Source organism: Monomorium pharaonis, chromosome 4, assembly GCF_013373865.1.
Source record: "Monomorium pharaonis isolate MP-MQ-018 chromosome 4, ASM1337386v2, whole genome shotgun sequence".
NCBI lineage: Eukaryota > Metazoa > Arthropoda > Insecta > Hymenoptera > Formicidae > Monomorium > Monomorium pharaonis.
Genome location: NC_050470.1, coordinates 29,966,075 through 29,979,050, shown reverse-complemented (window position 1 = coordinate 29,979,050; position 12,976 = coordinate 29,966,075). Strand labels below are relative to the sequence as shown.

General features: G+C 30.7%; 2 protein-coding genes across 4 annotated transcripts in view; one reads left to right on the top strand and one right to left on the bottom strand.

The window, feature by feature from the left end:
- Nucleotides 1–4,696, bottom strand: part of LOC105837609 (ATP-binding cassette sub-family G member 1) — an 18,822-nt gene extending 14,126 nt beyond the window's left edge. Inside the window, exons 1-2 of one of the 3 annotated variants that reach the window (XM_036286171.1) lie at nucleotides 4,247–4,320; nucleotides 2,175–2,405 (exon numbers count right to left, since the gene is read on the bottom strand). In XM_036286171.1, coding sequence (XP_036142064.1) covers nucleotides 2,175–2,196 — 22 coding nt within the window. In that variant the 5' untranslated portion in view covers nucleotides 2,197–2,405; nucleotides 4,247–4,320. Of the gene's footprint in view, nucleotides 1–2,174; nucleotides 2,406–4,246 lie in introns of all 3 variants that reach the window. The other 2 variants (XM_036286172.1, XM_012682525.3) reach the window with 2 other exon arrangements.
- LOC118645311 lies at nucleotides 4,666–12,976 on the top strand. The gene is made up of 2 exons (XM_036286173.1): nucleotides 4,666–4,905; nucleotides 12,872–12,976. Exons 1-2 carry the CDS (start codon nucleotides 4,684–4,686, stop codon nucleotides 12,974–12,976), a joined length of 327 nt encoding a protein of 108 aa, XP_036142066.1. The 5' UTR covers nucleotides 4,666–4,683.

The window sequence follows — 12,976 nt, the reverse complement described above, 5'->3', positions numbered from 1 at the left end:
ATAGTGCAGGTTTAGTGTGGGTCAGTAGAATACATCATTAGACAGGTTTAAAAATTAAACAATTTTATTGTTATAAAGTTTACTAAAATAATGTAATAATATATACTTTAATGTAATACTTTAAAGCACGAACATAACATCTATTTTAATTTGCACTGGCACCTTCCACCGTCTCGAAAGAGAGTGGAGCCAAAGTTGCACTCAGTGCAATTTCTTTGCATTAATTTTATCAGTAGAACATTAAACATTGAAAATATGTAAACTGATTTTCACAGTGGAACAATAAATTTGCACTCAGTGTGCACCAGTGTTACACTAGTTTGCCCAGTAGAAAACGCTATAAGATTACGAAGCTAACTAATATCAATTTTTAAGCAATTAAAGAAAGTGAACCTTTTTATCAAAAGAGAAATAAATTTTAAATTGTTCCAAAAGATTTCATTCTATTAACATTTATTATTAGCAGAGAAAAATGCAGTATATATTTTCTTAAATTTAACTAAATGAGAATATGAACTGCGCATATTTTGCCATGTAAATTATAATGAATCTGTTTTTCTCTTTTTTTCTCTGATACTGATTATAATATACACGTGTGAGATAAATCCAAGTTTATCTGTCGATCATTATCGGAAAATGCACGCGCTCCGCGTGCATAATTTATTTAACGTCACTCGGAACCTTGTAAGCTATTCGTCAAAAAACAGTCCGGTTGGTTTTGGTTCGTTCAGTTCCGTAGCTTTGTAGAAAAGCTATGAAGTCGTAACACGATCTCGAGAAGCGATTCCTATAAATTTTCATGATTTACTAGAATCGACGGCAGTTTACGCGGAAGCAGTTCAGTTTTTCCACGAGTCCGTTTTCGGGTACAGTAAGAGGTGTCCCATGGGAAAGGTACATCTTGCCCTAGGAAAACCAGTAACTGTAACATTATTCTCATATCTGCATAAACACACCATATGCAACATATAATGACTGTGTTACGTCTTACAACGTCTTATCTCGTTATCTTTACTTGTTACATTACCTTAGCGTGTTATATTTTATTATTATACGATAAACCACGTGTAAAAACTTTACATAATAACATAAGCAAATACTGTTCTGCATAATTTCTTATATAATTTTTTACTATCTTACTCCCAGAAAACAAATTTACATCCATAGTACGCCTTTTGGACATCGTGCTAATTATCCCGCGATTGTAACGAGATTGTCTCATGAGATACCTATAGGATCGAAAATGTCCGCTTTTTTTACCGCAGTAGGACAATCTTGCTGACATCCTAAAGACGTCCCTTCAATAGCCCAAGATCTACATAAGACATCGAGAGGACATTGAAATTTATATCCATACTACATCTCTGAGACATCACGCTGGTTATCCCGCGATTGTAACGAGATCGCCTCATGGGATACCCATAGGATCGTTAATGTCCGCTTTTTTTACCGCAGTAGACTGATCTTATTGACTTCCTAAAAACATTTTTAGGACGTCAACAAGATCGATCTACTGCGGTGAAAAAAGCGGACATTAAGGATTCTATGAGCATGAGACAATATCTGGTTACAATCACGGAATAACTAGCATGATGTCCCAAGGATGTACTATAGATGTAAATTTCAATGTCTTCTCAATGTTTTATGGAGATCTTGCTTAATTTCTGCATCCAGAAAAAATGGTCACCCATTCAAGTGTGAACTATATCGCTGACGTTGCTTGACTTTAAAGATCGTACGCATTCTAACGCCTCGTGATGGTCCATGAATACTTTATGTTTATCCGTTACATATTTCTTATAAATCATTTTAATACATGTTGTAAGAAGGATGAAACATGTATAGTTAACTTATATTTTTAAAAATAAATATAAAGTTTTACAGTTTTTTACTAATTTCACGTATGCAAAATATGAAGATCTTGCATGTAAAATATGAAAACTTATGAAAAAATCTGTGTTTCCTCCGTTTGTGAAAAATAAAATTAAAAAATAAAAACTAGATGTCACTTTTTATAATTTTTAGTATTGTTAATATATTGTTTTAATTAGTGTAATACTGTCGTAATTTTCACGTTCTTTATGTTCCTAAGAGCTCCTATGGATGTCCTCCGCTGTTACGACGGGATTTTTTAAAATCGTCCTGCATTGCTCTTGAATAAGACGAGATCTTACTGAAAGCTCCTATCGATGTCATCTGGAGAGTACACTTTGGTCATCTATGCGCTGTTACGACGGGATCTTTAAACCGTCCCGCATTGATTTTGAGTAGGACGAGATCTTACTGAAAGCTCCTATGGATGTCCTCTAGGAAGTGCGCTTTGGTCGTCTATGCGCTGTTACGACGGGATATCTTTAAACCGTCCTACGTTGATCTTGAGTAGGACGAGGTCTTATTAATAGCTCCTATAAACAACCATAAGACGTTTTATCTTGCCAGGATAAAAATAGGATAATATCCAGATAATCCCGGGATCAATTTTGCTGTGTGGGTTAATACTTTTATAATGTCTTAATTAGTATTACTGTATATTAATAATTTTTTCTTTTTTTTAATGCATCAAATATTGAATAATATATTTTTTATCTTTGTTTTAAAAGTAATATACATATATTAATACATATACTTTTTAAAGAAAATGTATAAAATCTGGATTAGCCAAAATTTTTAAGTCTTCCAAAAATTAATATATCTAGATAAATAATATTTTAGCAATAATTGAATATCAATCAACTCTATTATGTATATTATATCTTACTACACTTTGAAACAAAGTCAAGCTCACGTATATCTTATCGATTTCAAAGTACTCTTAGCTACCATTGATGTGTCTTTGTTCTGAGAATAAGTAAGAGGTCGTTTTCTAAACTCTTATCTTAGTTTTCATATTTATGAAACAAATAAGAGTGAAATTGACTACTTCCTCTTGTTCTCACTTATTTAAAAGAAACATTTTTAGTACATTGTTTCATAAACTCTTATGATTTTAATAATCTTTTAATGTAGAAGTTACTTTTAATTATATCAATAGTTTGTAGTAATTATTGTTTAATTACTGTTTAATTGTTAAAGAAGTATAACCAAATTACCATTTTGTTATATTAAAATAATAATTATCTTTAATATTGTCTATAAATTTTACTTCAAAATTATAATGTTAAAACTATGGTCAATCACATGTAGAATAAGTTATTAATTTTAGCATAGAATATTTTTTTTTTAATAATTATAAACGCTACACTTATATTCATATAATGCTATATTGTATGCGCTCTTCTCATCTTATCAGTATATTTATATCTTTTAGATCAAAATTATATCATGCATATAATATAATTTTGATCTAATAAAATTTATATTAATTATTATTTTAATTGTTATTTTAATAGTAATTCAACCACATTAATGAACTAAATGATTATAACAGTAACAGTTATCTCAAAATATCCAGTTACAACCAATTACTATAGTAATTTATCACAACGCTGTTAAAAAACAACTTAACTAATTATTGCTTTTGTAAATAATTATTAGTCTTGAAACATTGATTGTGTTTACCAAAAAGCAATTTTGTAACTATTATGAAAGATTGTCTGCGACTATATTTTTTTAGATCCTTAATAATTCAATAAGATCCAGAATACTAATTACGAGTAAATAATTATTAAACTCTTGAAATTAAATAAAATCTCAAACATTATAGTTTTAATAAAACTTGTAAATTGATAAAAATAACGTTCAATCCGCATAGAAAAAAACCAGTATCAAATTAAAATTAATTTAATTAAAATTAATCAATTAAAATTAATACTTAAATTTCAGCATAAAATAATATTTATATACCAATATTATGACAATTATCTAAAGAACACAATATAATTTTGATAATAGTATCAATTCTAATTCTTGATTTAAAGATATTGTTATTTTCTTATCCGATACTTTTTCTCAACTTACAAAAAATTATTATTGGATAATAAGAATACATTTTTCTCGGTGAGATATTTTTATGTACTTTATGTTTCTTTTTGACACTTTTGTACAATCTTATTTCACAATTTTACATTTCGAGAATAAAGATATTATCAAAACAAGAACATTCTTTTTTCTATGCGTTATCCTCCAAATTTGATAACTGAAATCATTTCTACTTTTTAATTTGATAACGTTACTTAGTAACAGATAACGGATTAACGTCCATCACTATATCAACTACACGATCTTATAACAAAAGTATCTACTTTACCCTTTGTTAGAATGCCCGTCCTTACGCTGTACGATACATCCTCGAAGAGCAGATAAAGCGATCTGTCGACGACTTGCGCGTCGTCTGTACACCGTTGCGGATCGCACGTCCTGTTTTCAGCTCTCATCGTCGACTCGCTGTAGCCAGGCCGAGTGATCGGATCGGCGCCGCACCTTCCTCGCTGACAATCACCACGTCGAGTTTTCGCCACACATACACACGCACGCACGCGGGAGCGCGTTTCACATTTCTTCCGCACGCTTTCCTTTTGACCGATCGACTATGGCACACAACTTCGCGTCGCGACCGTACGATTCTGTAAACGCGCCTTTATCCGCGCGCGCTTTCCTTTTACCCGGATCGACTATAGCGGGCAACTTCGCCGTGTTCGATTCTACGCGCGTACTTATCCGCGCGCGCGTACCCGACCAAGTGCCATGGCGTCGGCGCGTCGCGACGCAATAATGCGACTTCTTCGCTCGTGTTCGCGATACGCTGCGCCGTCGCCGCACTTGACAACTTCAGAAGCGCAACAACGCGCGGGCGGCTTCCTTCGTCGTCCGTCCCCTGTCTCTGCCGAGAGTGACACTCGCGGAATCGATGTTCAAAGTCCGCCAGCGTGGCTCTCCACACTCCACGGTGTGAGTCCACGTTATCAGGTAAAACCAGCTCTCGTTTGAGATAAGATTTGTATTGTCGGGAGGAAAATCTCTCGGCAATTTCTTATTTCGAACGCAGGAGAATGCTGTAGCTAATAAATTAATTAGATTCTCAATATTAAAGAACATACAGGAGAGCTTTATTTTTTATTTTGCGTCAATTTGTGCGATAACTATAATGTGAATCAACGGTGAAGCATTAGTCTTGGGGCGAAGTTTCGCAGAAAGGCGAGATAACTTCTCATACGATTGATTGCGCTTCTTATCACTCGGCACGTGTAAAAAAAAAATATCTTATTCTCAAGAGGAGAAAATTAAATGAAAGTAATTGATAAGAAGGCGCTCAATGATGAGGCATTTGCTGTTTTGCAAATTTATTTATTTATTTTTCTTTCTGTGTTCGTTAATTTATGTTTTCTTCCTTTTCAAAGTTTAAAGCAATTCAACGATTTCTGTCAATAATTTCTATTGCAGCCTGAAAAAGTTTTATCTATGCGAAATGTTGTGGTAAACCTTTGGAGAAAGGAAAACAAACGCCAATTGGCATAAAACTTAACTTTATGAAACATCTATATCCTTTGGAAATTCATACGAGCGATTATGTAACTTTTTCTCTAGAGTCAAAATATGAAAAGAGAATGTCTTTTTCAATAACTTTAATGATAATTTTGAACAAACTTTATTCAACTTGAATCTTTTAAAAAATTATATTATACACAATTTTTAAATTATATAATATTTCAAACTATTTCTTACCAACATATTCTTTTATTATATTTTTTATGTGGTTTTACTTTATTTGATTTTAATATTTATTTTGTTATTTATATTTTATATTGTGTTGACCATAGAACATATATTAATTTTTAAGCCTCCATAAAATCTGTCATTTAAAGACATTTTGTTTTTATATTTGACATAATAAATACACTATTTTACTTTTTGACATTATTTTAATATTTTATAAAAACCGAAAACTCATATATCATTTCTATTAAAATATGAAAGTATTTATTTTATACCTTGGCGTCCGCTATATTGATTCCGCTATTTTTAATAGTTACGTTTGCTCTCATTCTCCCAATTCTGAAATCTTTTAAAATAATTAAAACAGATGTTTTTCTTCTCTTAACTTCTCAAATAACTTTTTTTTATTAACACAGATATAATTATTAATATTCTGTTTGACACGCAAAAAAAAATTAAAAGTGATTTCGCTAGAATTGTCATAACTATTCGGCACGACACCTTTATTCGAGTGTCGTGCTGATTTTGGGCATATGAAATTATGTGCACACGTTAAAACGCCAGAACTCTGTTTAAAAACAATATCAAAGCACAGAACTATACGAAAACTATAGAGAATTGTCGCTAGAATTGTCCTAACTACCCAGCACGATACGTTTATTCGAGTGTCGTGCTGATTTCGGGCATTTAAAATTACGTGCACACGTTTAAACGATAGAACTCTGTTTAAAAACGATGTCAAAGCACGGTGCTATACGAGAACTATCGAAAATTGTCGCCAGATATGTCAAAACTATCTAGCACGACAGTTTAATTCGTGTGTCGTACTGTTATCGCGCATTTAAAATTATGTGCACACGTTTAAACGACAGAACTCTGTTTAAAAACGATGTCAAAGCACGGTGCTATACGAGAACTATCGAGAATTGTCGCCAAATATGTCAAAACTATCCAGCACGACAGTTAAATTCGAGTGTCGTGCTGATTTCAGGCATTTAAAATTGTGTACACATGTTTAAACGATAGAACTCTGTTTAAAAATTATAGAAAAACACAGCAGTATACGAAAACTGTAAAGAATTGTCGCCAGATATGTCAAAACTATCCAGCACGACAATTTAATTCGTGTGTCGTGCTGATTTCGGGAATTTAAAATTATGTGCACACGTTTAAAGGATAAAACTCTGTTTAGAAAGAATAAAAAAGCACAGATTTATACGAAAACTGTCAAGAATTGTCGTCAGATATGTAAAAACTATCCAGCACGACAGCAGTATGCGAGAACTGTCGAGAATTGTCGCCAGATATGTAAAAACTATCCAGCACGACAGTTAAATTCGAGTGTAGCACTGATTTCAGCCATTTTAAATTGTGTACACAAGTTTGAACGATAGAACTCTGTTTAAAAATTACAGAAAGACAGTAGTATACGAGAACTGTCGAGAATTGTGGCCAGATATGTAAAAACTGTCCAGCACGTCAACTAAAGTCAAGTTTCGTGCTGATTTCAGCCATTTAAAATTTGTTGTAAAAATACACATGTGTACAATGCTTAGAATGATTGATTATTCGTCTCTTATTTAAATTTCCTCTTCAACCTCTTTCTGGTTGCAAGAGACATTGCGTTTTATCGAACTTAAAGCGTTAAAATCCCTAAACTTTATATACACATTTTTTTTGTAAAAAAACAATTTATAGACTCTCACATCACATAATTTTTTATATAAATCTAATTCATGCAACATGCAATTAATTATTAATATACAATCTTTATCTCTCACCGACCGATGCGCAGCAGTGGAGTTATCAGCAGCGTCGCTACGATGATTCTGCAACATAGAAACATAATTTTAAAATAAAATTAGCGATCAAAAGAATCAATAATTCTTAACTTTTACTCTACACATAATTTTATAATTGTTTTTTAATTAAATATTTACTAAAATAATTATGCAATTTTTAAGAGCTATATAAAAATAAAATTTTATTATATTTTAAATTGAATTTTAATTCTTTACTTGATATCTTTTAATCATCAAAATAAAACTGATAAATACAAAACAAATTTTACAGAAATAAATAATAATGCTTACCACTAAGTTGCTCCACTGATGCCCGATGCCTCTCCTAGGCCTCCTCCTCCTCTCAGAAACTGCGGATCGTTAGTTAGCAACGATGATACTGTAACACACAAATATAAAATTTAAATTAAAATGGTGTTTAAAATAATCAATTTTATACACATTAATGGAATATAATGAGTCATTTATTTAGTTGTCTTAATTATTATAATATACATTATCGTACTGCAAACAGTACGATAATGTATATTATATTAATTATATATAATAAATTCCACATTTTACTTAAATAATTAAAAACAAACTTTAACGTATTATACTATAAAAAAAACGTATTATAATATAATACTATAAAACAATTAATAAGACAAAATTATCAAACCATTGTAAAAATAAAAAAGAACTTATTTTCTGGCGAAACTACTATATCTGTACGTTTCAAAAACAGAAATCTTCAACTGGATAATTGCAGAAAAGAAAAAATTAGTTGATTAAGCCAAAAATTTAATGTTTCAAAGTAGTTGCATAAAACAACAAAATATTAAACCAACAGAAAACGTAAAGGAAATACCAACCAAAAAATAATAGGTAAAATTAGAATTAAAGAACAAAATAATAAAATTATATTACATTAATGTTTTCAGATTTATTCTTAAATGATTCCTATGTACGATGGTTAAACAATCCTTAGGAAGAAGTTTTTATCCATTGGAAAAATATCTATTAATTGAGACAAGAATCAGAAGCTATCACTGCACATTTTATCAAAAAATGGCCTATTTTAAATCGATCTAATGTTGACATTCTGGTAAGATAATAATTATTAAAATTCTGATCTCTGTCTCTCAAAGTTGCTGATAATATATTTTATGACAAATAAATTATGATTTTGAACAACTGTTTTCAAATCGTTCTTGTAATCTGTACAATTATTAGAATTTATTTTTCATGACAGAGTCAATTACAAAAAAAGTACTCGTAACAAAGAAAACATACAAATTGACATTGAAGATTTAAACTCACTTTCCGAAAGTGAATACATGCTATATATGTACATATATTAAACCAAATAAAAAATATATAATGATACTTTTGTACTGTAACGTTTACATTGTAACAAAAAAAAAATGTTCCGTTAATATTGATCTATTTCTCAATGTCATCACAAAAATTTATTCTTTAATTTTTTTATGTATTCAATTTTTTACTGTTATATATAGAATTTGTAATTTCTGTTTTTGCCAGTTGAATTAAGTAACAATGAACACTATCCACATGTTTAAATAATTTTGATTTAGAGTTGACTATTCCTTTGTTTTTTTTTTGTAAAAAAATATTATAATATTCATTTTTTTATATAGATCTTAATCTGTCAATCTGTCGAAAAGATGCTAAAGTCTAATACACATTAACACGCAGTTTCCTTATAACTTACATTTAGCAATAACTGAAAAAAAATATTGTCTAATAAATTTAAAATATATTTTTGTATACCCGTGAATTAATTCATAAGATAAAAAGTAACAAACAGTTTATGTTTTAAAAGAAGTTTCTTAATGTTTTTTATCTTATGAAATAAAAACAACTACTATCGAACAAATTAAGGCCTCTACAGATAAATAAATATTATGTTTTTGCTCACAAAAAAAAAACTGAAGGAAATAAAGTAGATGTAAATCAAAATCTCTCTGAACATGTTAGAAGTGTTTATTGTGTGATATGGTACATATGCATATTTTCTCATTATTTCTCAAACTTAGTTAATTTTTACAAACATACAATATGTACTGTAGTTATAAGAATACGTTTTTATGCAAATATAATAAAAAATTTAATAAATATTCTACATAAGTACAATTGTGTAAAATGTAACGTATCTCTTTTGTGACGGATACTAAAGTTGTAAAACAGTTAATAATTCTATGTTATATTTTACCACAAAAAGGAAGACTGATTGAAAAAAGCCACTGGAAATTTTCCATTCAAAAATGTATTCCCTGTATAAAAAAGGATATCAAAACATAGAACTATCCCAGAAATCCCAAAAAATGTTGCTAGAATTGTTATAACTATTCAGCACGACACCTTTACTCGAGAGTCGTCCTGATTTTGCGTATTTAAAATTATGTGCACAATTTTAAACGCTAAAACTCTGTTTAAAAACGATGTCAAAGCACGGAGCTATACGAGAACTACCGAGATTTGTCGCCAGAATTGTCATAACTATCCAGCACGACACATTTTTTCGAGTGACGTACTGATTTCGCGCATTTAAAATTATGTGAACAATTTTAAACGATAGAACTCTGTTTAAAAACGATGTCAAAGCACGGAGCTATACGAGAACTGTAGAGAATTGTCGCCAGATATGTCAAAACTATCCAGCACGACAGTTTAATTCGTGTGTCCTGCTGATTTCGGACATTTAAAATTATGTGCACACGTTTAAAGGATAAAACTCTGTTTAAAAAAATAGAAAAATACAGATCAATACGAGAACTGTCGAGAATTGTCGACAGATAGAACAAAACTATCTAGCACGACAGTTTAATTCGTGTGTCGTGCTGATTTCGGGCATTTAAAATTATGTGCACAATTTTAAACGCTCGAACTATGCTTAAAAAAGGTATCAAAGCTCAGAGCTATACGAGAACTACCGAGATTTGTCGCCTGAATTGTCATAACTATCCAGCACGACACATTTTTTCGAGTGTCGTGCTGATTTCGCGCATTTAAAATTATGTGCACAATTTTAAACGCTAGAACTCTGTCTAATAATGATATCAAAGCACAGAACTATACAAGATTTATCGAGAAATGTTGCCTGAATTTTCGTAACTACTCAAGACAATACTTTTTTACGAGGGTCGTGTTGGTTTCGGGCTAAAAAAAATTATTTGGAAATTTTTAATCGCCAGAACTCTGTTTATAAACGATATTAAAGCACAAAACTATACAAGTATTATCGATAATTTTCGTTAGAATTGTCATAACTGTGCAGCACGTCACTTTAGATTTCAACCAAAAGTATTGTTACAATTAATTCAAGGTAATTTTTCAAGAGATTGAGTTAAAATATCAATTAATATTAATGGATTTCCATAGAAAAAATTATGCATAATTATTGCACCAAAAATTGCATATTTTTGTGGATAAATTTCTGCGCATTTTACAAATTTTTGTACAATGTTTTCATCTTCAGAATTTTTCTGCACAATATTTTCCAGAATTATATGTAATGTTTTTTGAAATTTTTTGCATTCTAACAAAATTACATAAAATCCTGCAAAATTTTTTGCAGAAGAATTTTGAAGGCAAATACTTTGTACAAAATTCTCTAAAAACTGCAGAAATTCGTGCCCAAAAATATTCAATTTTTTGTGCAGCGATTTTTAATAATTTTTTCCTACGGATTTTTTCTAACAAAAAGTAATGGCTGTCAATTTTGGTTCATTTTAGTTAAAATTGATGAATAATAGCAACTCAGGCCATTCCCAATTGCTGTTTATGGATATAATAAGCTTAATAACAGTAATGTTTTTTTAGAAAAATAGATTTAAAAAATAAAAAGTTTTTAAACAAAAAGTTTGCCTTTAAATAATTGAGTTTTAAAAGTAAACAGTAAGATTCTTTGCGTTGTCTTTATATTATAGTTATATAAAATAGTTATATTAAATATTGGCCCGAAGTCTATTTACAAACAATGGAATGACTCTTTCAGAATTAAAGTCAAAACTGCGAATAAATGAATTTTATTTACAGACTAATGAAGATTATCCCAAAAAAGTCTATTTTATGTGATTTAAAAATTGGACTTGTCACAAATGTTTTTTTAGACTATATGCATTTTGTGCTATTAGAAATTATGAAATGTTTGTTAAGTTTTTGTATTAAAGGCATTCACGAAACTTGTCTAATAAAAAAAATATTGATGCAATTAATAAAAAACTGAAATTAATATGTAAATCAACTCATTATAAATTTGCAAGAAAACCTATTAACAGAATATGACATATGAAAAGCGGTTAAATTTAGAACTTTTTGTTACATTATGGTCCATGGATGATTAAACCATATTTTTAAAAACATTATTATCTGCATCTTCTGTCTTTACATTGCGCAATTCGGATACTAATATGTGACGATTTAGTAACAAAATGTATTTAGGCAAATGAATCATTATAATATTTTAAAAGAATTTGGTGACTTATATAAATAAGAATTTATAAATCATAATGTTCATAATCTCATTCATTTAACAGAAGATGTAAAGAAATTTAGTTTACTGGATAAATTTAGTTGTTTTCTATTTGAAAGCTGTATGTATAAAATTAAAATGATGTTGAAAACATCAAATAAATCATTATCACAATTCATAAAAAGAATTAACAAATTTGATACTTATTAATGTTATTTTAATGTTATAATAAACTACGATAGAGTTATAATTAAATAAAATCTTAGTTCATGATTTACAAAATCTTAAATTATTTTTTGCTTACTGAGATATGTACGTTACACTTACCAGTTATGATCTGCGATGCCGTTCTATACAGCGCTGGGTCGTTCCACCTCTGTCGCGTTCTGAAAATGAGAAAAAAATGCAATTAAGAATGGCGATAGAAGTTTCTTTCCTGCCCACAGTTAACTTCGTGGGCCATGATTAACATATCGCGATCTGCGTTCGAACGAGTATGAGTGTATACGCGTTCGAGCGATTTACGACACAAATTTAACCTAATAAGACTTACCGATTAAATACTTAGCGATAGCACTTGTTGTAGCACTTGCGGCGGCGTGTCGTTCCACATCTGAAAATGACAGGTAAATATGATTTAGAATGACCTGAGACAGTTTCATTTATCGTCCGGATTAACTTCGCGCGGCGATTACACGTCGCGGAACCGATACGCCTCGGGATTGCTACTGATTGTCACGGATTCCGCGAGTGAAATAAAGAGAGAACGCTGTTAATATGGCGAAAGGGGTACCTTTCCCGCGCGATCGACTTTGGCACGGAATTATTGTCGCATGTATTAATCGCCCGACCGCTACACACGTCGCGATTTACGCTACGAGGAATACGCGTTCGCACAAAACACGGTACAAGCTAAATATGCATCATATTTACCGATTAGATGATTTCCGAAGAAGACTCGATCGGGAGCTGTCTGTCCCACGTCCCGTTCCGTTCCGGAAAGAAAGTGAACCCAGCGTCCCGTTCCGTTCCGAAAGGTATGTGA